This window comes from Oryctolagus cuniculus, chromosome 11 (genome assembly GCF_051225735.1).
Source record: "Oryctolagus cuniculus isolate XC-2025 breed Fujian yellow rabbit chromosome 11, ASM5122573v1, whole genome shotgun sequence".
Classification (NCBI taxonomy): Eukaryota; Metazoa; Chordata; class Mammalia; order Lagomorpha; family Leporidae; genus Oryctolagus; species Oryctolagus cuniculus.
In genome coordinates, this window is record NC_142877.1 from 25,648,283 (window position 1) to 25,673,106 (window position 24,824).

At 55.3% G+C, this 24,824-nt stretch overlaps 1 protein-coding gene across 1 annotated transcript in view; it reads right to left on the reverse strand.

Moving 5' to 3' along the window:
* The window catches only part of HCK (HCK proto-oncogene, Src family tyrosine kinase), a 41,585-nt gene extending 16,761 nt beyond the window's left edge, over positions 1-24,824 (reverse strand). Inside the window, exons 1-9 of the mRNA XM_008256153.5 lie at positions 24,603-24,824; positions 11,771-11,888; positions 9,051-9,093; positions 8,236-8,335; positions 7,388-7,486; positions 4,519-4,622; positions 2,007-2,156; positions 1,530-1,682; positions 236-415 (exon numbers count right to left, since the gene is read on the reverse strand). Of these exons, the coding sequence (XP_008254375.1) occupies positions 236-415; positions 1,530-1,682; positions 2,007-2,156; positions 4,519-4,622; positions 7,388-7,486; positions 8,236-8,335; positions 9,051-9,093; positions 11,771-11,887 (946 nt within the window). The 5' untranslated portion in view covers position 11,888; positions 24,603-24,824. The remainder of the gene's footprint in view (positions 1-235; positions 416-1,529; positions 1,683-2,006; positions 2,157-4,518; positions 4,623-7,387; positions 7,487-8,235; positions 8,336-9,050; positions 9,094-11,770; positions 11,889-24,602) is intronic.

The following is a 24,824-nucleotide window of genomic DNA, read 5'->3' on the forward strand; positions in this document are numbered from 1 at the left end:
ATGGCCCCGGGGAGCAGCCTGGAGGCCTCTCCCCTCATCTTCCAGAGGGACCCCTTCCCCTGGGGCCCCAGTACTCCCTGCCCCTCAGGGCCGATGGCCTGATTTCACTCCATGCTGCAGAGTCAAATGCTCACTGAGTCCTCGTCAGAAAAGCCTCCAGCCACGCTGGGGGCATCTCGAAGGCACCTCGGCCTGCAGCGGGCCAGCCCCCAGCCCCAGCCCCCGGCCCCAGCACCTTTGGCCATGAACTCCGTGATGATGTAGATGGGCTCCTGGGTGACCACCGCGTGCAGCCTCACCAGCTTGTCATGCTGCAGAGTTTTCATCAGGTTGGCCTCTGCCAGGAAGGCCTCCACCGACATGCTCCCCGGCTTCATGGTCTTCACTGCCACCTTGGTGTGCTTGTTGTAGGTGGCTGGAGGGGGCAGGGAGCAGGTAAAGGGGGTCAGAGCCCAGTGGTCCCCTCCCACAGCCCTGGAAGGCCCTGCTGCAGACGCGCCTCCTCCAGGAAGCCTTCCTTGCCCACCTCAGCCTTAGAGAGGGAAGGGCGGATGGGCTTTGGCTTGGACAGATGTGGTTGGAAGGCTGGTTCACAACCTCCTAGCTGCGCACACTTTATCTACACAGTGGAGATGATAAGCGCTCCCTGTGAGGGGCTGTTGCCAGATCTAAAAATGACCTCAAAACACCACTTAAGTCACCCCTCCCCTCACTTTGATCTTGCAAGGGTGAGGTAGGTAGATGAAGAGGTGGAAAAGCGGGCAAAGCCAGGCCTTGTCGGACCTTACGGGGCACAATGAGTCTGGCGTTATGTCAAGAGCAGTGTGAAGATCAAGGTGGCTGCAGCTTGGCTAAGCCCCACCTGCTGCAGGCACTCGAGGAGTGAGCCAACGCATGGGAGAGCTCTCTCAATGTCAAGGCATGAGTTTCAAGCTTACTTTATGAGGCCAAACTGTGTGTCCCCGGAAGCAATGTCTTCATTCCCATATGGGCCCAGTGGAGTATTAACCCAGAGGGGAGCCCCAGGCCCAAACCAGCCACACTGTCTGTCCCACAACCCTGGGAAGCAGACACTGCTGTTCCCAAGAGATTAGGGGACAGACAGTGGGTGTGTACAGTGCCTTCCTGGTGCCCACAATGTCCTAGCACAGTGCTGGCCCGTGGCAGGGGCTCGGAGGAGCTTGTCCACCAGCTGCCAGCGTTGAGTTCACCCGGAGGCCTCCAAGCCATTGTCCCCCACTCTGTATTTGCATCATCCCCAGAGGCCTCTGGTTAGCTGCACCCCCAGCGGGTGGACGGTTCCAACGCCGTGTGCGGGACAGGATTCCTCATCTGGGACTCCAGCTTCCCAGAGGAGGATCTGACCCCAGCTGGGCTGACCTCAAAGGCCAATCAGGGTCTACACTGGGTGGTTTGCTATTGGATGCCTCCGTGGCTAGGCTCAGATGGCCCCTTCTGCCCTGCACAGCCTTCCACAGTACCACAGCCCCTCCCTCCCCTCCCCTCCCGCTCTGGCCCTGGGTCCTTACCCATCCAGACCTCCCCAAACTGCCCAGCTCCAAGCTTCTTCTCCAGCTTGAGGGAGTCCCGTGGGATTTCCCAGGCGTCTTTCTCCCATGGCTTCTGTGGCTTTGCGGCCACGCAGGGCACTGACAGCTGCTGGCAGAGCCCGTCTCTCTGCTCTGCAACAGAGTCCCCGGTCAGCTACGGGCAGAGAGCTCCGAGCCAGGCAGGGCCCCCCTCCCCCCCGCCGAGGCTGCTGAGTCTGGTCCCCCACATCTGTCACTGTTCCCTGACTGCCACCATCAGGGCCAGTTCCAAGAGAGCAGAGCATCACGGGAGGCGGCCTCTGCCTCTGGCTGCCTCCCCACTCCCTTCCGGAGAAGCCAAAGTGACTCTTCATTCAGGGAGGGTTGGGAAGAGCTCAGCAGGCCTCGTGGCCGTGGGGCACCGGGATCCCCGAGAGCCAGGCCCACGGTGTGGGGATGTGGCTGGGCCGCACTCACTCTGATAGTGGGCCACCAGCTCCTGCAGGGTGCCGAAGGTGCTCCGCGGGGAGACGTAGAAGCCCCCGCTGTCCAGGGTGCGGATCTTGTAGTGCTTCACTGTGTCCCCTTGCTGCGGGTCGTAGTCTCGCACGGACAAGGAGTAGCTCCCTGCAGCGGACCGGGAGAAGCCCTTCAGAGTGGCACCTGAGAGGCCTGCCATCTCGCCTGAGCTCGACACCCTCCCCCAACACCCCGGGCGGCCACAGCCGCCGCCATCTGGGCACCCGGGCAAGAGCGCAGGAAGCTAGGAGTGGCTGAGGAGTCGGGCTCTTGGGTCCTCATCTGGGTCCACCTGTGAGATTCCGGGCACGTGACTAAGTCCCTTCTCTGCCCAGTTTCCTCATCTGTGAAGTGGGAGTAGGTATTATCACGCCTCCACACCCGTCACACTGCCCGATCATTAAAGAGGTAATGGAAGGAATGGAAGGTAGTTGGGACATAGCTTCTAGGTAACTGTTAGCCATCATCATCATCTTTTTCATTATTATTATGAACATCACCATCTACCACCTATTGATCCATCATCTGTCTATCATCTATCATCATCATCTATCTAAGAGACAGCCAGGATACCACACAAGTTAGGTAAAAAGTCAGACTATTCAGAAACAAATAGACACATAAGCAACAACAAATCCAATCCAGTTACTGAAATGTGGATGTGCTGTGGCCAGCTGCATAACAGTCCTCCAAGGCCGTTCCGTGCCCTAACCCACGGAACTGAGACTGTGTTAGCTCCCGTGGTCAAGGGGACTGTGAGATGGGATGAAGGATCTGGAGGTGGGAGCCTATCCTGAACCTAACCTTTATTGGAAGGAGCAAGGTCAAAGTTAGAGATAGCACATATGAAGCCGGAGACAAGGGTTGTGGGAGTAACCGGAAGGGGGCACAAGCCAAGGTGTGCAGGTGGCCTCTGGGGGCTGCAAAGACAAAGGATGGATTCTCTCCCGAAGCCTCCAGAAGGAAGCAGCCCTGCCGACTCCTCGACTTGAGCCTGTGAGGTCAGGCCGCTGAGCTCTGCCGCTGTAAAATCACAGACATACGCCGTCTGACTCCATTGAGCCAGTGGTGACAGCAACCCAGTGCACTTGCTACCACCCAGACCAGCAGCACACGGATCTGTCCACCCGGGACCACGGCCGTGTGTCCTCGGGCGAGTTACTAGCCTCTGTCCCTCAGTTTCGGCCACTGTACTAGCAGATGTCCCTGGCTTTGGGAGAGGTTTAAATTGTTGAATGAGTACTGTGCCAGGCACGGTCCTGAGCACCCTGCACAAATGAACAATGAGTGAATAGCATTAATATTTACCGTAATGAATTATAATTGTAGGAAATAGGTTGCTTCTATACAATGACTTTCCTCATGAAGTAGAGGCTTTAGAATATAACTACCCTCATTTTCTAGACGAGGGAACCGAGGGGCAGAGAGGTGAGTAGTTCACCTATAGCCCAGGCAGCTGGCTCCAGGGCCCCCTTTGCCACTGAGCCCTGGTCCAGGAGAGGCTGATGCAGCCGATGCTGGGTGGGGGTGAGGCAGAATCCGGGAAGCAGCAGGATGGCATGCAGGGACCTGACGCAACAGCGAGTGCTGTGAAATCAGCCACACCTGCCACCACAGAGGGCCACGGAGGTGGACCAGGGCCCCTCCCACCCTATAGAGCTGCAGTGGTTTCTCCATCCCAGTGTCCAGGCTGCCCCAGTGCTGGGCTGCGCGTGGCTTCCCCTTTTTGTCTCATTTCTTTTCCCCGGGGGCTTGTTGGGTGGGAGGAAGTAAAGGCTGAGCATTCGCTGACCTGCGACACTCGCTGTGAGTGGCATCATCCTGGCCACACGCAGGCTTTGCCAGATCGGAAGGCTGGGGTCCAAAGAGGCCTCTAGTCAACCTCCCCCAGACCGTGCGCTTCAAGGTGCTGGGAGGTCAGACTTTGTACAACATCCCTGATTTGTCTGCATCCAAACATCTCGGTATGGGGCACTCTGCCTGTGAGGTCAGAAGCCCACTGATGCCCACCGCTCGGTACAGCAGGCCTCAGCCGACACCCGGGTGCACTGTGCTCTTCTCAGGCCCTGCTCTTGCCTCCCGTGCAGCCACCCAGCATGAAGCCACCTGGGAGTTCCAGGAAGCGTCCCCTGGCAGCCAAGTTTCCAGAAGCCTCCCAGGAGCACTTTAGGCAGAGTCACAGAGACTGGGCTGGCGTGGGTCTCCTCCTGCAGCCTCACCCCGCCCTGTGTCCTCAGGGAGGGAGGGAGGAAGCAGGCGGCCGGACAAGAGCTATGGTGATGGGTCTTTTTGAAAAACACAAGCAGTCCAGGGACTGCTTCCGTTAACCAGAACAGCTACAGGAGCTGGGAAGAGCCATGCCAGGCACAGAATGTCAGGGCGGTGAGAGCAGGAGCCTGCTGGAGTTGTTAGCCTTCTCTGGGTGGGAGGGGGTAGGAGGGGGCAGGAGGAGGCGGGCGGGTGCTGTCACCTTTGGTGGTCTCACTGTCTCGGATCATGAAGGAGCCCAGCATGTTACCGGCAGCCAGGAGGTGGCGCTCTGCATCCTTGCGGCTGATGCCCTTGAAGAACCACCTGGGGGCAAGCACAGGCATTAACTTGGGGTGCCGAGGGCTGGGCAGCTGGCACAGGGCACTGGGGGCCCGGCTTCCCGAGGCATCACTTAACTCCAAGTGACTGGGGAAGACAGCCACTCTTTACATATTGAAACAGATGTTGTAGCAGAGGCACATCCAGTTGGCTGAAACTGAAGCCTACACAGATTGAGGGGCAGGGCTGTCCTTAAGACGAACAGCACAGCATTACAATGGCAGGGTGCCGCTCAGGGTGAGCAGTAGGGAGACAGACAGGAAGAGATGGAGGTCTCAACACGTGGCCATAAACCTGCTGCCAATTTCACAAGCATATGCATGGCCAGAAGGCTCCATGTCAGGGCCTTGGGGGTCCCTGGGAGTGTAGGCCTGGGCTCCATTAGCCTCACGATCGATCCCCTGCACACACAAAGACAAAGAAAAAGTCGGCATGAATTTCAGCTAAAATGCAAGATTGCGAAGAAGTTTAACCTTGGGAGCGAGGGTGGTGGACATTTGGTGCAGCTGTGAGGTCACTGCCTAGGTGACCTCAGAGTGCCTGGTTCACGTCTCAGTTCCACTTCCAATCTGGCTTCTGGCCAGTGTGCGCCCTGGAAGGCAGAAGGTGACGGCTCAAGCAGCTGGCTATCTGCCCCCCATGGGGGAGACCAGGACTGAGTTCCAGGCTCCTGGTTTCTTCAGCTCCTGGCTGCTGCAGGCATTTGGGGAGTGAGTCAGCAGATGGAAGATCTCTCTCTCTCTCTCTCCTGCCTCTCTGTCTTCAAATAAAATGAAAAGAAATTAATACAAAAATAAAAATTATATATTCAAAAAATTAATAAAAAATGCTTGGACACTTTTTTTTTAAGATTTATTTATGTATCTGAAACTCAGAGTTACAGAGAGGCAGTGAGAGAGAGAGAGAGAGAGAGAGAGAGAGAATCTTCCATCTGCTGGGTCACTCCCCAACTGGCTGCAATGGCTGCAGCCGCGCTGATCTGAAGCCAGGAGCCAGGAGCTTCTTCCAGGTCTCCCATGCAGGTACAGGGGCCCAAGGGCTTGGGCCATCCTCCACTGCATTCCCAGGCCGTGGCAGAGAGCCAGGTTGGAAGTGGAGCAGCCGGGACTCGAACTGGCACCCATATGGGATGCCAGTGCTGCAGGTCGCGGCTTTGCTACACCATAGTGCCAGCCCCTCCTGGAAACTTTCGTTTGTTCTGTCTGGGTGTCTGTCCGCCTGCTGTGTGACTCTGAGCAAGTCGCTTGCTCTCCAGAGCACTTACTTCCTCTGTGATCAAACGGAGACAAACACAGCTACTATCCATCAAGATCTCATTAATCCACTCAACAACAGGGAATTGTCACCTTTGTTATTCCCGTTGTATAGAGAGGGAGCTGAGAACAGAGAGGACAAGTAACCTGCCTGGAGCCACACAGCTGGGAAGTCGTAGAGGCAGGATTCAAGTTTAGGTAGGCTAAGTTCGGAGCCCGAGCTCAACCGCGGGGCTGTGCTGCACACCTGCCACCCTTGGTTTCGTGTTGTCAGGTGATCCCTGCTCTGGTAAAGTAGTCCGCGGTGTGAAAGTACACAATACTACTTCGGAAAGTTTGTGGAGGGGGCTGCTCTGGCCTAGTGGAGATGCACAGTAGACTCCCATGTTCACGTCAGGCCCGAGTGCCTGGGTTTGACTCCTGGCACTGGCTCCTGACTCCAGCTTTCTGCTGACTGGATTCCGGGAGGCAGCGGCGAAGGCTCACGTATGTAGCCGGGTACCTGTTACGCACGTGGGAAACCTGGGTTCTGTTCTCAGCACCTGGCTTTGGCCTGGCCCTGTTAACCAGAGGATGGGAGCTTGCTCTCTGTCCCACTCTCTCCCACTCTCCCTCTATTTCCCTCAAATCAATCAATAACAATTTAAAAACTGAATTTAAAAATTTGTGGAAAGATGGAATTAAAATATAAACTTATTTTGGTGCAAAAAATTTGAAATCCATGCAATACATCTTTTCCATGAACTTTTTGAAGACCCCTCAGCTAGGAACAACTGTGCCCCTGGAAATCCCACCCCAGGAAGTAGATCATCTCACACGCCTAGCACAGGGAAGAAACAACGTGCACACAAGGAGCACGGGACCAGGAGTGGCTGACGCGGGGACCAGCACAGGGATGGACACTGCAGAAGGCAGAGGAAAAAGTGCAGTGTGGGAGAGCTGCACAGAGGTGCGAGGCAGCGGTGTGGACAGCGCCCACCACGTGTGCAAACTTGACCTTCTTGTACAAGTATACAGCACTTGGGGGCTCTAGAAACTGGTCGCTTCTGGGGAGGGGAAGTGGCCAGCTGGGGACAGGCTGGGAGGAAGACTTCCGCTCCTCAGCCTGTGTCCTTCCATGCCACTCCTATTTAGGAACACTTGCAAGTATTGTCTATTTCTTAGGGTGGGAGGCAGGGCGAGTCCATCCCACCCTGATCCCCGAGCTGTGTGTGCATCGTGAGGACTGACGTGTGCGTTTAGGTCAGCCGCTCCCAGGACGAGGGCCTGGGCCAGCGGCCTCTCCCGAGGACTCATTAGAAACACACCTTCTCAACCAGGCAGCAGCACTGGAAACCAGCGTCTTGACCAGCTCTCCAGTGACGCTGACGCCTGCTCCAGTTTGAGAACCACCCGTTGGGATAGGAAGAGTGCCCAGACAGTGTGTGCAAAGGTCCTGAGGCGGGAACAAGGCTGGCTTTGCTCACGCTTCTGGAAGGCAGGAAGTGCACTACTTACTCCTCCGTCTCCAGAGAGTTAACGCGGGCCACGTAGTTGCTCGGGATGTAGCCCTCTTCCTGGGTGGCCAGGGAACGAGCCTTCCACCACTCCCCAGACCTGAGGGACGGGAGGAAGAGACAGGGTCAGGGACCAAGGGCCCTCTCCAGTTCCATAGCCTGGGCCCAGAAAACCACCTATGCCCAGGAAGCCACTGGGTGAGGGGCAGGGCCAAGGCTTTCTCAGCCCCAGTGTGTGCCCACGACCAGGGGCAGGGTCTCAGCAGCAGCCCCATCTGCACACCAGAGGGTCTGCGGTCAAGCCCTGGCCCTGATCTCCCAGTCCCATCCTCCGTACTTGCAGCTCTGGCCCTACCAGCCAAACCCAAGGCAGGGCCCTGTGCCCGTGGGAGACCTGTGGTTCAGCTCAGCCCAGAGTAGGAGTGGGGTGAGGGGGCTCAAGGGCCAGGCATGGCTACTCCCATTCTTGGGCCCCAGTGCTCCTGGACACGAAACCCACGGATGGTGAGGGCTGTGGGAGACTGGAGGTGGCACACTCAGAGATCCCAGGGTGTCTGACTGCGCAGCCACTCTGGTAGCGCCCGGCTCGCAGGCGCACCTGCAGCGTGACCATGGAGCCCTCGGGAAGACATCCTGGGGACGTGCGTTCACTCTTCCTCCCTGCCTGGACGCACCCCTGGTACGCACACAGACCTTTCCTCCTCCAGTCTCACTGGGTTCTTGTTGGTCGTCAACACCCAGAGTAAGACAGCCGGTCCACCAGGTTCCCCACTGAAGTGCAAGAGGGAGTGTAGTGGAGCCCTGGGGGTGGCTGTGTCCTGGTGGTGGTGGTGGGGGGGTGGGACTCACTCCTCCAGGACCACGAGCTGGTCTCCCTTCTGGAAGCTGAGGTCTTCGCGGTGAATGGCCTCGTAGTCAAACAAGGCAACCACAATGATGTCCTCAGAACCTGGTGACAAGGGACACACATAGGATGGTGAGCCCACAGCACCCCGGTCCCTGGCACCCAGCTCGGGACCCACTGGTACACAGACACAGAAGGCTTCCCCACACTCGACATGAGGGTGGAATTGAGAGTTAACTGTGTGTTCTGTGTGCTTTTTTTTTTTTTTTTTTTTTTTTTTTTTTTTTTTTTGGACAGGCAGAGTGGACAGTGAGAGAGAGAGAGAGAGAGACAGAGAGAAAGGTCTTCCTTTTGCCATTCTTCCTTTTGCCATTGGTTCACCCTCCAATGGCCACTGCGGCCAGCGCATCACGCTGATCCGATGGCAGGAGCCAGGTGCTTTTCCTGGTCTCCCATGAGGTTCAGGGCCCAAGGACTTGGGCCATCCTCCACTGCACTCCCGGGCCATAGCAGAGAGCTGGCCTGGAAGAGGGGCAATTGGGACAGAATCCAGTGCCCTGACGGGGACTAGAACCCGGTGTGCCGGCGCCGCAAGGCAGAGGATTAGCCTGTTGAGCCACAGCACCGGCCCAAGAGTTAACTGTGTTTTGTTCATGTGACTAAACCGTGTTATAGGCACACAGTAGCCCGTGCAAAGCACGTTAGGGATAAATTAGGGGGGTCTTCGGGGTGGTTGTGACTGGGAGTTTGCCTCGGTCTCAGACCAAGAACTTGAGTGAACGCCCTGCAGCCGCATGGCTCCTGGGGCCTGGATACTCACCCTCTGCAAGTCCCGGGGGTTTGTCATGGCTGCTGCTGGACCCCTGCGGGGAAGAGAGGGGGCAGGGAGTGAACGTGGCCACGTGAGAGGCCGTGGAAGGTCTCTGTTGACTAGGAAGCCCAGGGGCATCTTACGCCGGTCCTGCACACCTCGGTGGGAGGTTCACAGAGGGCCGGGGACATGCCTGAGGCTGCCCAGCACAGTTAAAGAAAGAGCCAGCCCAAAGACCCACGCAGCTCTGATTGTGGTTGTTCCTTCCCCCTTTCCTCCCTCCCCACCTCCCCTCCTTCTCCCCTTCTTCCCTTCCTTTCTGGCACAGAGACAAAGAGAACTCCCACTCAGGGGTTCACTCCCCAAGTGCCTGCAACAGCTGGGAGCCAGGAACTCAGGCCAGGGCTCCCACGTGGGTGGCAGGAGCTCTGTTACCTGACTGTCACCACCGCCTGCCAGGATCCCCACTAGCAGGAAGCTGGAGTCAGGAGCCAGCGCTGAGGACTCGGAGGCGGAACGTGGGCTTCTTAGCTGGTGTCTGGACCCCAAGCCAAACACCACCCCCACCCCCCACCCCCCGGGATCTGGCTTTCTTGAGGAGTGGCCTCTGCCTTTGGCCTTGGACATCCTGGGAGATGCTGGCTGGACCCTTTCCGTCGACACACAGTGAGAGGGTTGGGCCAGACCAGTGTTTTTAAGGTGTGTTTGAAGAAACTGTAGGTCCATGCACATGAGCCATGACTAAAGACTCCATCATGTACGTGAACCAAAATGTCATCCAAATGGGAGTGGCCATGTCAACAGTGGCGCTTGAAGTGGCTGCTGTAAAGGGGAGGCTGAGGCTCATTGCCATCACAGCTGTCCCCAGTGGCTCGCTGTTGGGTGAAGAAAGCACCTTATACAGAATGATACGTTCAACACATTTACATAAAACACGCATACACCTGCCCTAAATATTTTTCACGTGTAAATTTACGGAGAAAGGTTTGCAAGGGTCCACACCAGACTGACAACAGGTGATGCCTTTGGGGAGGGAAGCACCGGTCAATGGATACTGTAGCTTTAACTGTAATTGGAATTTTTTATTTAAAAATTATTTTCAAATAAATACGTCTTTAAAGAAATAAGAATTATTTCATTTTACTTGAAAGGGAGAGAGGAGAGAGAGTGTGAGAGCGATATCTTCCATCTGCTAGTTCACTCCTAAATACTTGCAACAGCCAGGTCTTGGCCAGGCTGAAGCCAAGAACCTAGAATTCCAGTTGCGTCTCCCATGACATTGCCATTGGTGGGTGGCAGGGACCCAAATAATTGAGCCATCAGCTGCTGCCTCCCAGGGTCTGGATTAGCAGCAAGCTGGAGTCAGGAGCTGGAGCCGGGAGTGGAATCCAGGTCCTCTGTGTGGGATGCAGACATCTTAGCTAGTGTCATAACCACTGGGCTAAAAGCTCACCCCTCTCAAACGGATTTGGTCTGGAATCCCTTTCTCTGAGGAGCACACAACTACATCACTTCAATCGGATGTTCAGAAAAAAAAACAGAAACAGGGAAGAAACCCCTGGTGACTAACCAGGGGACCTCTGAGAACCTGGGGTCCCCACCACAGAAAGGCCCAGGGCCACAGAGGTGAGTAGTGGAGCAGAGAGAGTGACTGCAGGTCCACAGGCTGCAGCCCACTCGGGACACCGCCCACTGGGACGGTCAGGAATCTCAGGCCGTCTTCCCAGAGGCCCAGTGTTAGACGGAGGAGGTGACCTTTCCCTTGTCCTCCAGAATTAGTCCTGTTTTAGGCATCAGACCTAGGAGAGAGCAGGAAGATCAGAGGCCAGAAGCCCAGGTCACGGGGGACACGGGGGCAGGGGGATTATTTTAGTTATTTGAAAGTCAGAGTGACAGAGAGAGAGATTGAGAGAGAGGAGAGAGAAGAGAAAGGAGAGAGAAAGAAAAGGAGAGAAAGAGAGAGAGGTCTTCTACCCATTGGTTCACTCCTCAAGTGGCCTCAGGGGCTAAGGCTGGGCCAGGCCAAAGCCAAGAGCCAGGAATCCCATCCGGGTCTCCCACATGGGTGGCAGGGGCCCAAATACTTGGGCCATCTTCCGCTGCCCTCCCAGGCGCCTCAGGAGGGGGCCAGATGGTCAGTGGAGCGTAGCAGGTGGCAGCTTTACCCATTTACTACTCTACAAAGCTGGCCCTAGTAAATCTTTAAAAAAAATAAAAACACAAAGAAATTTTACTAACATCGCTACATCTCATTTTCTGCTCTTGCCGTGCACCTGCTGCCAAGCTGATGTAGAGCGCACGGTGTGGTAGTCCACTGATGGCGTCTCCTTACTGTCGTTACTGCTCTCACTGCAGCTGCTGCTGTTCTCACTGTGATGCTGATGCTACCATTACCGCCGTTATTTCAGCTGTGGTTTCCACCTGTCTGGCCACTCTCTACGCTAAGCACCGCTTTTGCTACTGCCCCAGCTGGAGGCCTGTGATGTTCCCTGAGACCCAGTTGGTGGAGCCCAGGCAGATGGACCAAGGCCTGGGCTGCAGGCAGGACAAGGGGAAGTGGCTTCCTGGCCCTGGAAGCATCCTGGAGATGTTGCCTGGAGAGTGAGGGCTCTGCCGGTGGCTACTTGGCTCCATTTCATCCTGCCCAGCGTGGGCGGGCAAGAGGCTGTAAGAGCAATGCTGGGGCAGTGTCAGGGCCGGGGAGGACGCCAGGCTCCTCCTCTACTCACCGGCTTGATGGAGGATGTGGGATCCGGCACATACACAGTTGTGTGCAGGTTCGTGCTGGGCTCGGTTTTTGAGATTTTGCGTCCACCCTGGAGGAACTTGGACTTCATGCACCCCATCCTGTGGCAGACAGAAGGGAAGTGAGCCCTGGCTGCCCAGAGCCCCACACACGGGAGTCTTGTGAGGCTGGCACTGGAGGCCCCTGGCTTGACTGCCCCTTCCAGCCCCCTGCACGCACACACACACACACACACACACTCCGCCCACCCAGAGCTCATGCACCCTGGCTCCCTCCAGGCTTCCCCATGTCCACACCTGCCCCAGGGCTGGCCCAGAGCTGATAAATTGTCCTAGCCATGGGTATGAGGACCTGTGGGAAGGGGAGTTTATTTGAAGAAGTCATGAGGATGATGGAAACACCAGGAAAGAGCCAGGGGAGAGAGAGGGAGAGATAGAGAGAGAGGGCTTCCATCCACTGGTTCACTCCTCAAATGGCTGCAAGGGCCAGGCCTGGGCCAGACCGAAGCCAGGAGTCAGGAGCTTCTTTGGGGTCTCCCAAGTGGGTGCAGGAACCCAAGCACTTGGGCTATTCTCCGCTGCCTTTCCAGATGCATTAGCAGGGTGCTGGATCGGACTGGGACAGCTGGGACTCGAACCTGTACCCATATGGGATGCCAGTGTTGCAGGTGGTGACTTTACCTGCTACACCACAATGCTGGCCTGTAGATTTTATCCTAAGGATAGTGGAAAAGCATGGGAAGGTTTTGGCCAGAGAATGACAGGGTTCAGTTTGCACTTTAATCCCGCTGGTAGCCAGGGGAAGGACAGACTGTAGGGAGCAAGGCAGAGAACCCAGCAGCGTGTGTGTGTGTGTGTGTGTGTGTGTGTGTGTGTCTGCCTCAGCTGTCCAGGAGTCAGATGACAGTGGCCTGGTGCAGGCGGTGAGAGGAGGCGGGAAGAGGGTGGGTTGGGGGACGTTGTGCAGGTGGAACTCACACACTGCAGTTGCACTAACTTCAGATGCGTAAGGAAAACACGTTTGCCTGATGAGAGTCAAAGCGCATTGCCAAAGCGGCAGAACTGTTTCACGTCTGTCCTCCAGATAGGCGCAGGGATCGGCGGGGGAGGCAGGTTCTGAGCACCTAGGTAAGGAGGTGGCTGCTTCCCTCATCTCGGCACGACGGCCATGTTCTCCTAAAGCAGTTACCACTCAGCTATACTTATCCTGTTTCTGAAAAGCACAGGAGGGTACGGTGGGTTACACTGCCTGAGAAGCCCACGTCCCTAGTAGGAGTGCCTGGTTCAGGTTCTGGCTCCTTTGCTTCTGATCCAGCTTCCTGCTAATGCGATCCTGGGAAGACAGAGGATGATGATTCAAGTATTTGAGCCCCTGACACTCACATGGGAAACCCTAGTGGAGTTCCTGGTTCCTGGCTTTGGCCTGGCCAAGCCCTGGCTGCGATGGGTATGTGGGGAGTGAACCAGTAGATGGAAGGTTGATCAGTCTCTCTCTCACACATGTGTGAGCACACTATCGCTCTGCCTTTCAAATAAGTAAAGTTTCAAAAATTTAAAAAAGCATGTGTTTATGGTTTAAGAAAAAAAAAATCCCAAGTTCCTAAGCTTAGGAGAGTTACTTGGAAGAAGAAAATGGATTCCTTTCCTTTGCCAGGATTTGTGCTTCCTGGCAGGGAGCGGGATGATTTCCCACCTCAAGACTTGAGTGGCCTTTGCTTCGCTTGCACTTAGTGAATAGAGTAAGGGACACGCTCAGGCTGCTGGGGTGCTGTCCATTAATCTGGGCATTATCACCATGAACCACTGTTTCATAATGTACTTGCCTGCGTTTGAATCTGAAACCAACATCTCCCTTTGATTTGTATGAAATATGTATCACAGTTCTGGGAAAATTAAATAACATCTGGTGTAGGTTTACATGACATACGATTATAACACACTTCATATATTTGCTCAGGCCCCAGCATTGTGGCACGGAGGGTTAAACCACAGCCTGTGACGCTGGCATCCTATATGAGTAGGAGCACCAGCTCAAGTCCTGGCTGCCTCGCTTCTGAGCCAGATCCTCACTAATGCGCTGGGAAGGCAGTGGAAGACGACCTAAGTGCTTGGACCCCTGCCACCCAAATAGGAGACCCAGATGGGGTTCCTGGCTCCTGGTTCTGGCCTGGCCCAACCATTGCAGCCATTTGGAAAACACACCAATGGATGCAAGATTCTCATATCCCACCCCCACTCTGCCTTTCAAATAAAATAAATCCATCTCTCTATTTATCTCTCTCTCTCTCTATCTATCTATAATTATCAATGGAAATGTGTTCTGGGAAGAGCATTGCTCTGTGATGTAGGGCAGCTTCACCTGCCTCCCTGAGCAGCCACTGATCTGTAGCTGTGAGCTACAGGATTCCCAATCCATGCATATGGAGCACCCATGAAGTATCAGTCTGTTACTGAATTACATGTTCCCAGTGGCCTTGTGGTGGTGGTTCTATCCCAGGGGGTGGTGGGCACCAGGTGAGCTGCAGAATGTCCAAGTGCCCAGCACACAGGAAGCTCTACATAAATGTTGACCACAACCATTTCTGTTTACCTTATTAATTAATTTGTTTATTTGAGAAACAGAGAGAGAGAGAGAGAGAGAGTGTACCCATCCACTGGTTTATTCCCAAAATGCCCACGATGGCTGGAGATGGGCCAGGCTGGAACCAGGCCAGGCTGGAACCAGAAGCTGGGAACTCAATTCGGGTCTCCCATCTGGATGGCAGGAATCCCATTACTTGAGCCATCACTGCTGTATTAGCAGGAATCTGGAGCCAGGAGTTGGAGCTGGGAATTGAACTCAGGTACTCCAGTATGGGCACAGGAGCCTTAACCATCCTAACTGCTAGGCCAAAGCCTTTCCCAATGCATTTTTTTTGGTCCCAGGTCTTCAAACCCCACTGCAGCATATTTTACACATACAGCCCATGGCCGTTATGCCTCGCCAAGCAGGCGTGGTAGCAGTGTGTGGCTCAAAGCTCCTGATCAGGCAGTGCAGACACAGGACGGCTCCCTCATCACTGCACGGGAAAGGCTACTTTGCTCATGACCATGTCCCCTGGTGCCGGCCCAGTGCACAGTGGGAGCGCACGCACAGAGAGGTGGTGAATGCGCGCCCAGCCCACTCCCACTGTGCTGGGAAGTAAAAATGTCAGCATGTGGTTTGTGCTCCAGGGACCAAGTTGAGAAGGGAAGGTTGGACATACGAAATTACTTCCCAAAGCCACAATCAAAGAGGCCCTTAGGAGGTGCAGAAAGTAGAATCGTGAGAGGCCGGAGCTGTGGCACAGTGAGCTAAGCAATCACCTGTGATGCCAGCACCCAATATCAGAGTGCCAGTTCGAGTCCCAGCTGCTCCACTTCTGATCCAGCTCCCTGCTAACATGCGGGGAAAACATCAGAAGATGGCCCAAGTGCTTGAGTCCCTGCCACCCGTGTGGGGGACCAGGATGGAGTTCCAGGCACCTGGTTTCTGCCTGGATTAGCCCTTGCATTGCAGTCATTTGGGAAGTGAACCAATGGATGGGTGATCTCTCTCTCTCTCTCTCTCTCTCTCTCTATATATATATATATATATCCTTCAATAAAATAAGTACATTAAAAAAAAGAAAGAAAGTATAATGGCGGTCACCAGGAGCTGGGGGCAGGGGCAATGGGGAGCTACTGCCTAATGGGTGGAGCTTCAGTTTTACAAGATGAGAGCTGTGGAGACAGGTGGTGGTGGTGACGGCCGCACAGTGTTATGAGTGCACGTACTCTCCCGAGCTGGGCCTCAACAGTGGCCCCAGTAGTGCGTTTTGTGTCCTATGGAAAGTTCTAAGGGAACAGGAGAGATAGCTGGGCCATGCAGCAGTTGTGGAGGTTCTTAGTGGGTGAAAAAGCAAACTGCCAAACACGAAGACTACCGACTCGTTTTTGTCACATGAGAGTCTCGCAGGGTGCTTGCCAAGTTCATGGAAAATGGAATGAAAGGATTAATTTCAGTGCAAAACATCTTGAAATCCTTGTTGATATGCTCATAGACAAAGCAACTTGCTGATTATAACAATTCAGCAGAAGAATAAGAAGTTGGTTTTTGAAGACGAGGGAGCTTCCAATAAAGATAAATATTTGGGGAGACCCGAGAACATTCCAAGATCTGATTTCCAAAAAGGATTTGAAGGAGCTAAAACCTTAAACCACAGACAGAGCCCTTCAAGTCTCAGAAGGGGTTACTCTACCAATCAGAAAGGAAACATTCCCAAACACAAGCCCAGGGTGGGCCTGCTACCAGATTTCTCTCTGAGCCTCCTAGTAGCAAAGTTAAAAATGGAAACTTGAACACCGACCCCCATAAGATCCCAGGAAATATGGCAGTTTGTTGACAGAAACAAGTATTTTTGAACCCTAAATTCAGAAGAGGGCTTATTACATGGACGCTCTCATAAAAAGGTGGCCGAAGGGCAGGCAGGATCCAGTTTCTCCCGCTGGATCTGGCAGCCGAGTACAGCGCGCTGAGGAATAATCCAGAACAGGTGGCAGGGACGTCCAGGTCTCCAGGTGCCTGAGGCACGGCCTAGGGGACATCCTTCCCTCCTCTGGTGCCAGCTCCTGGATTTTCCTTTGGGGAACCAGCCTTCTGGGCAGGATTGGCAACTGGATCCAGGCCTGGCTGACCCGAGGGTCCTGGCCCCCGACCCCCGGTCGCAAAGATTGCTTCAGCTACAGGGAAGCACGGTGTGTGAGCCTCACAGAGTCTGTGCCCTGGGAATTTTCTGGAAACATTAGGAAAAAGCTTTCTAGAACCGTTACTGAGATTCAGGAACCTGGAGCTGTTGGGCACCGCCTTGACATCTTGAAGGCAGGAGGCTGCTGTAGAGTGAGGCCACCACAGAAGACACCGGAGCTGCGGGATGCAGACCAAGCAGTTCCTGAAGGTATGTGTGAGCACCTGGATCCAGCTATGCCTGAAGCTTATAAACCCCCGGGACTGCTTCCAGTTCCCGAGCAAATACATTCTCACTCTGCCCCAGCCAACCTGAACGGGGTTTCTGCCACTCGCACCCAAAGCGACTTCACTGACTCTTCTGTATTCCTGAGCCACACTCTGGACTGCATGCACCAGCGGCTCTGCGAGTGAGGACCTCTTACAGTCTGGCAGGAAATTCTTACGCACCGCAAAATTTGAGACCCACCGAGCTAATGGTATGAAGGCTGAATGTGGCAGTCAGATACTGCGTTTGGATCCTGGTCCTGCCACCTCCTGGCATCGTGACCTTGGGCAAGTCACCTCCCCTCTCGGGGTCTCCTTTTCTTTCCTGTAAGATAGGCGATGCTCGCTTCTCAGGCCTGGCCCGAAGTCTGTGTAACAAGGGATGTGAAAGACTTTTTGAATCATCTGCACACACGTGTTTGTCCTGTGTGGTTCTAAACCAGGCTCCAAGGCAGAAGTAGCCCTTCTGGCTGCTGGGTTCAGAACTACTGAGCACGGGTAAAGACACTTCCTCAGGTCACTGCGATTCTGAGAACCCGAAACCTTCTTCTTGGCCTCCCCGGCTTCTGCAGGCACGGCGTGGGAGGGAAACGAGAAAGGTCAGCTTGCCTGCCCTGGCTGCTTCCCACGGTCACCATGCGGGCGGCGGAGGCCTCCAGGGTTCCTCCTGCACTGTCATAGTCAAGTCCAAGGGGAAGAGGCCAGGGCCTGCCTGAGCAGCTGTGGAGTGGGCCCGAGAGGGTTTTCTGGGAGCTTCCACGAGGCCTGTGAAGGATAGGATCCAGGGCTCCACTCTGCCGCAAGTTCACTGTGTGAGCTCAGCCGAGTCCCAGGCTCTGTGGGGCCCTGCAGCCTCCACACGTGAAGTCGGATGTGGGATGAGACGCTCTCTGAAAGGGACAGCTGCCCTTCTTCCCGCCTCGCTGCCACTCCCACGTCTCCGCCTGCGGTGCCACCAGCCACCGTCGTCCTTTGGGAACGCTCCCTCCCCAGGCTCAGTTTTCGGGTCGGGGTAGCACCGATTGCACCCCCGGCTGTAGGGTGAGCCAGGGTTGCAGTGATGGAACCAGGGATGAGCACGTGACTCAGTCCTGGCCAATGAGACTCCACCCTTGGCCTTTGGCTAGCAAAGAGGCTTGCAGCAGCCAGGCAGAGCCAGGAACCGCAGAATCAGAGACCCAGACCTCAGCCTGGCTGACGCTGATCTCTCGTGGACTCTCCAACAACCGTTCTCTCTGCTGGAGCCAGTCTGAGTTGGATTGCTGCCCCCTTAACATCAAGGAGTCCTGTCCCACGCAGAGGAGATTCCTCTGAGGGACTGCAATTCATACCTAAGCATAAATGACTAATAACAAAGACTTCCTTGATGGCAGGTGTTTAACACAATGTCTATTTATTTATTTTCATCTACTTGAAAGGCAGAGTGGAGAGAGAGGGAGAGAGTTCTTCCATCTGCTGTTCACTCCCCAAATGCCTGCAATGGCTGGGACTGTGTCAAGCTGAAGCCAGGAGACAAGAACTCTATCCGGGTTTCCCATGTGGACGGCAGGGGCCCAAGCAGTTGAGCCATCATCCACTGTCTCCCAGGATGCATTAGCAGGAAGGTGAATCAGAAGTGGAGCAGTCAGAACTCAAACCAGGCACTCTGATAAGGGATGTGGCTTAACCTGCTGCACCGCAACACTTACCCCATGACAGCGATGGGTAGAAGAGGTTAAGATGGTGATGGGTAGCCAGTGCCGTGGCTCACTTGGCTAATCCCCTGCCTGCAGCACCGGTACCCCGGGTTCTAGTCCTGGTTGGGGCGCCAGATTCTGTCCCGGTTGCCCCTCTTCCAGTCCAGCTCTCTGCTGTGGCCCGGGAGGGCAGTGGAGGATGGCCCAAGTGCTTGGGCCCCTGCACTGACGTGGGAGACCTGGAGGAGACTCCTGGCTCCTGGCTTCAGATCGGCCCAGTCCTGGCTGTTGTGGCCGTTTGGGCAGTGAACCAGCAGATGGAGCATCTCTCTCTCTGTAACTCTGCCTTTCAAATAAATAGCACAGTTCTTTAAAAAAAATGCTACTGGAGCCGTTCTAGTAGGCAGGGACGGGTGGGTTCTGTCAAGCCGGTGGTCCTGTGGCTGTGCCTACCCGGTGCCCAGCGCGTCACAGGCCCTCCACAGACATCTGTGCAGGGAATACACTGGGTTCTGCTTCCCAGAATCCTCAGCGTGCCTGGCTGAAATGAGCAGACCAGAGTTATGATCCCATTTTTCAGAGGGGAGCATGGAGGTCCACGGCACAGAGTGGGCCACCGGCTCTCCTGCCTCTCAGCAGGCCCTGGGGTCAGCCCCAGAGGCTGCAGGCGATGAAGGGGAAGGGGAATGAGGAACTGGAACAGGAGGCTCAGGAAGGCAGACTGTTGCAGCTCACGACCGTCGGGTTACAGGAAATTTCCCTTCTCAGAACAGCTCAGCCACGGCGTGCGGGGCCGGGGGGGAGTCTTCCCCAACAAGACCACTTTCGGGGTACAGAGCACTGCAGCTCTTCTCGGCTCCCCGTCTTCTGAGTACAGCATCTCCTCCTCCAGTGACTGTTGTCCCTAATACCACTGGTTCACTCCCCATAGGCTCACAATAGCCAGGCCTGGACCAGGCCGAAGCCAGGAGGTTAGAACTGAATCTGGGTCTCCCATGTGGGTGGCAGGAACCCAACCTGAACCATCATCTGCTGCCTCCCAGGGTGTGTGTTAGCAGGAAGCTGGATCAGAAGCCGAGCTGGGACTCAATCCCAGGAACTCTGATTTGGGACACAAGTATCCCAAGCTCTCATATCTTATATCTCATATCTTAGCTCTCATGCCGAACTCCCACCCCAGCCCTCCCCTTCTCGGGGCCTCCGTTCTTTCTATAGGGCTCAGAACTTTGATTTTACAACAGGAGAGTCGGGCGATCACTGCCTTCATTATACACACGGAGGAACAGCCCCAGGGAGGGGGAGGGGTGTGCCCGGGCTCACACGGCGCTGAATGACAGAACAACACACTGAGGACAAACTCAAGGCCTCCGGCCATTTGCCTGGCTCAGCTGGAGGTGAGCTCTGAGGTGCAGGATTGCAACCACATAGTGAATTCTTAGCCTGCTCACTACCCTGGGGCCACCCAGTCAAGTCCAGAATTCCAGGGCAGCTGTGAGCCTCCTGGGAAGAATTTTCTCTCTAGAGTGGACAGGGGCCAGGGCAGTTTGGGGAACAGGGGATGTGACTTTGAAGTCTGAAGGAGTTGGGTTTGCAGCCACACTTTGCCTCCTACAAATAAGTGAACCTTCAAAGATGTCAACCAGGCCACACCCCTCTGCTCGAACCCTTGCTGGGCCCCTGAGCACGACCCCTCTCCAGTGGGGCAGGCCTCTGTGCTCAGACGGCCGCTCACCCTCGCAGACCTGTCCCCACCAGCTCGCTCCAGATCATTCCTCTCCATACGCACACCTCTCGCCTTGCTTTTTCCCAACATGCGAACCACGCTTCTACTGCAGGGCCAGTGCATGTGCTGCCTTCTGGAATATTCTTCACCCAGAAACGCTTGTTCACGGCGGATCTCTGTGCAGATCTCAGTTTCCTAGAGGCCTGTCCTCAGCCGCTGCCCCCACTCCCATTACTTTCTGTCCCCGTCATTCCCCGCATTCTTGGCCCACAGCATCTTACTGTGGCCTTCTGGGGCCGCACCTCTCGGCGGTCAACTGCAGGGAGCATAACCGACCCGAGGCCACAGCTGTGCTCTGACCCTCTCAGCACTGTCCCACAGACTGCTCCAGCCAGCCACAGAGCACGGCAGGGACACTGGGGCAGCCCCGCATGGAGGGGTCTGTGACCGGCTCTCCTTAGACCTCCCTCGTGGCCTGGGACACTTGTGCCTCCCCCTTCCCTCTCCCCACACCTCCTTTCTTCCTTCTCTCCCTCCTTCTCCACTCTCTCTGTCCGTTTCCTCTTCTTCAGGCATCAGCTGTGCCTTGCCACCTGACGGCTCTCCGAGCCTCTCGTGGTTTCTCCCCGTATTCTCTTGGGGGCTTCCTGTGATATATTTCTAGCGCAGTTAATCTGTGGGAGTCTGCTTCTCAAAGGCCCTGAGCTAACACACCGAATGTCACCCCATCGATTGATGGCTCATCTCCCCCACTGCGGTTTAAGACACAGGACGGCGCGGACTCTGTTCTGCTCACGGATCCATCCGTGGGGGTAAAACCAGGACACAGTAATTGCTCAATAAATTCCTGCTGAATAATTCAGTGAAGTGCCCTTTGGCCTCCTGGACACCCCGGAGCGTGTGTTTAAAGGGAGGGATGCCGTATGGGCACCAGTTCTGGTCCCAGCTGCTCCACTTCCAGTCCAGCTCTCCGATGTTGCCTAGGAAAGCAGTGGAAGATGGCCACCCACGTGGGAGACCTGGAAGAAGCTCCTGGCTCCTGGCTTCAGATCAGCTCGGCTCTGGCCATTGCAGCCAATTGGGGAGTGAACCAGCGGATGGAAGACCTCTCTCTCTCTCTCTCATCTCTACCTCTCTCTGTAATTCTTTCAAATAAATAAAATAAATCTTTAAAAAAATTAAAAAAAAAAAAAACGAAGGGAGGGATGCCGTTGGAGTAGCTCATGCTTGGAGGCACAAAGCTTCTCTGTGCAGAGGTAGCCGCCTGCATATAGGAACAGGAGACAGGGCCAGTTGCCAGCTGAAGCAACATCCATGCCGACCTGCTGGGTGCTCCAAGCTCAACGGCCCCCAAAACTGTCCTCCACAAATGGAGTCCTTGAAGCCACAATGCCCACACACTCTGCTCTTTTCATAGCTTATAGCTGGCATAGCTGGCTGAGGCCAGGAGCCAGGAATGCATCCCTGGTCTCCCGCGTGGGTGCAGGGGCCCAAGTGCTTGGGCCGCCTTCTGCTGCTTTCCCAGGTGCATTAATAGGAAGTACTCCAGTATGAGATGCCAGTGTCACAAGCGAGGCCTAACGTGCTGCACTAAATGGTTGATTTTAATACAGATATGTGCGTTTCAGCTCAATTAGGATATTTTAAAATCACAAACTACGTAAGAGTGCTCTGCTAGAAAGGTTAAACAAATTATGGTGTTTTCAAACAATGGAATATTATAGAGTCATTAAAATGTAATAATATTTCAATGATGGAGAAAAATGCTTCCAATATAACGCTAAGCAAATGCATAGGATAAAAATGATATATTCAGCACTATATACTAACATGTTTGTCACAAAAAAAAACTCATGCTTCCATTTTTTGAGTCCCTACCAAACGCCAGGCACATGGCCACGGGTCTAGAGACAGCGGGAGGCCAGCAGAGCCGGGTTCTCCCCCCTCTCTGGGGCAGAGCCTTCGGTCTTCTCACGTGATGGGAAGGGTGGAAAGCCGCCGAGCCCTGGTGTTTTCCTCTGAAACAGCTGCACAAGGGTCCCAGGTCCCCTGTCCAGGGTAGTCCCGGCAATGCTGTTTGTCGTGGGGAACACCTGGGAGCGACCTGAATGCCCATCTGCAGGGAATGAGCATGTAAGCTGGCCGCCTGCTGGATGCGCCACGGTGGTTAGAGGGGAAGAATGACACCTCTGTGGCTCATCCTGGAAAGACATGGACAGCGCAGCCGTGAGAAGTGCGTGTGGGTGGGAGGCTCTCACCGGGAGGGCGTGTACAGCAGTCTCCCTTATCCACGATCTCACTTTGCCTGGTTTCAGTTACCCATGGTCAATCGTGGTCTGAAAGTACTAAATGGGAAAATTCTAGAAATAAGAAAGTCTTACGGTTCAAACTGCCAGCTGTTCTGAGCAGCGTGTTGAAATCCCACCTTGTCTGTCCCACGCCAGCCTGCCTGGGATATGAATCACCCAACGTGTCCAGGCTGTGTACCGGACTTGCCACTCGGTAGCTGTCTCGGCTCTCAGGTACACTGCTACGATATCACAGTGCTTATGTTCACATTTTACTGTGGCCTCCAAGCACAGGTGCATGGCGCTGGCGTCTGGGGATGCCAGAGAGATGCCATACAGTGCTGGGTATGAGGAAAGCAGGCTCAGGCAGCCCCTAGGCCTCAGAACATACTCCGGGGGGTAACGGGGAGATACTGTAGCTCTTGAAGACACTGGAAATCACTCTGGATTGCTTATGCAGAGATGTACACCAAATGTATAAAGGCACAGACCGGGGGCCGGCGGCGTGGTGAAGCATGTTACGCTGTCCCCTGCAGTGCCAGGATCCCACATGGGTGCTGGTTCGAGTCCTGGCTGCCCCACTTCTGCTCCAGCTCTCTGCTAATGCTCCTGGGAAAGCAGAGGAAGATGGCCCAAATGCTTGGGCCCCTGCCACCCATGTGGGAGACCCAGAAGAAGCTTCTGGCTCCCGGCTTTGGACTGGCCCAGCTTCGGCTGTTGTGGCCATTTGTGGAGTGAACCAACAGATGGAAGACCTCTCTTTTTCTGTCTGTTACTCTTTCAAATAAATAAATTAATCTTTTTAAAAAATAAAGACACAGACGGAAGGATTAATCCATGACAGCATTTCCTTCTGGGCAAGGAGAGAAAGAGAAAGAGGACAAAGTGTGTGTGTGGGGGGGTGCTTCAGTTTTATTTGTTATTTTTATTTTTAGGTTTGTTTTTTTTTTTTTTTTTTTTTTTTTTTTGTCATTTGAGAAGCAGAGAGAGAGAGAGAGAGAGAGATCTTTCATCTGCTGGTTCACCCCTCAGATGCCTGCATCAGGCCAAAGCTGGGAGCCAGGAACTTAATCCAGGTCTCCCGCAGAAGTGACAGGGACTTAAGGACTCGTGCCATCACTGTTGCCTGCCAGGGTCCACATTATCAGGAAGTGGGATTGGAAGCAGAACCCAGACTCAGCCACACACTTGAATGTGGGACATGGTTGTCCCAAGGGACGACTGAACCACTCTGCCCAACGCCTGCCCCAAGTGGGCGGCTTTCTTAATGTATTTATGAAATGTAAATGAGCTTGGTGCTCAGACTTCCGTCCCATATATGTAAACGCAAATATTCCTAAACAAAAAAATCTGAAATCCAAATCCCGTCTGATCCTGTGTGTTTCGATGAAGGTTGCTCCTCCTGGATTGCCCTGTGTGCCCCCATCCTGGGTTTTGGAAACCCAGGCACAGAAAGGCCAGACCTCTTCTCCAAGGCCCAGCAGGCAGTCTGCCTCACCGGCCCTAACCATTGCACTGCCCTGTCACGTCTCACAGAGCGGCGCGGCCTGGGAAGGAAGACTCAGTGGCCGCGTTTTGGAGAGGCTGACTTGCCCAAGGACTGCCACGCGGGACTGGGCACGCGTCCCCTGGTCGCTGTCCAGGAGCTTCCGGTGGTGACCCAGACCTCCTAAGGTCGGGCTCCAGCCCAGCCGGCGACCCAGCTGCAGCTGGCCTGGGTGTGGCGCGCGTCACGCTCCGCCCAGCCGCCCCTCTGCCCGCGCCGCTGCCCGCCTGGCGTGACCGTCACACACCCGCACCGGGAACCCGAAGGGCTTTTCCCTCCCGCGCTCCCTGCGGCCGCGTCCCTTCCTTCTCGGGGTGATAACTCCCCCTGCCCCGCAGAAGGGGAACCCGGACGGCGCAGAGAAGCGCAGCCCCAGCAGCGTCTCCGTGGGCGCGGCTCCCTTCCCTCCGCCGCACGAGTTCTTCCCCGGCCCCCCTACTCCCGCTCGTCCCCTGGGGACCTACTGCCCACCCCTGCTCCCCTCGCTGCCATCTGCGGCCGGCCCTGCCCACGAGCCGGAGCTCCTCCACCTCCCTGGCCAGGTGACCCCAGGACGCGCCCGCGGTACTCACCTAGGCGCCCGCTCTTCGCTTGGCGGGCAGCCCGGATCCTCGCAGCTCGAGCGCCCCCCCAGCTCAGCAGCCCCCGGGCCTCGGGGGCCCGCCCGCAGAGAGGAAGACGGACTTGGGAGACCTCTGGGTGGCGTGCCGGTCTTCGAGGACTCCTCCTGCGCGCAAAGCACTGCCAAGCTCCCCTGCTGGCACCGGGGGCGCAGTGACGCCCCGGCCGCGCTC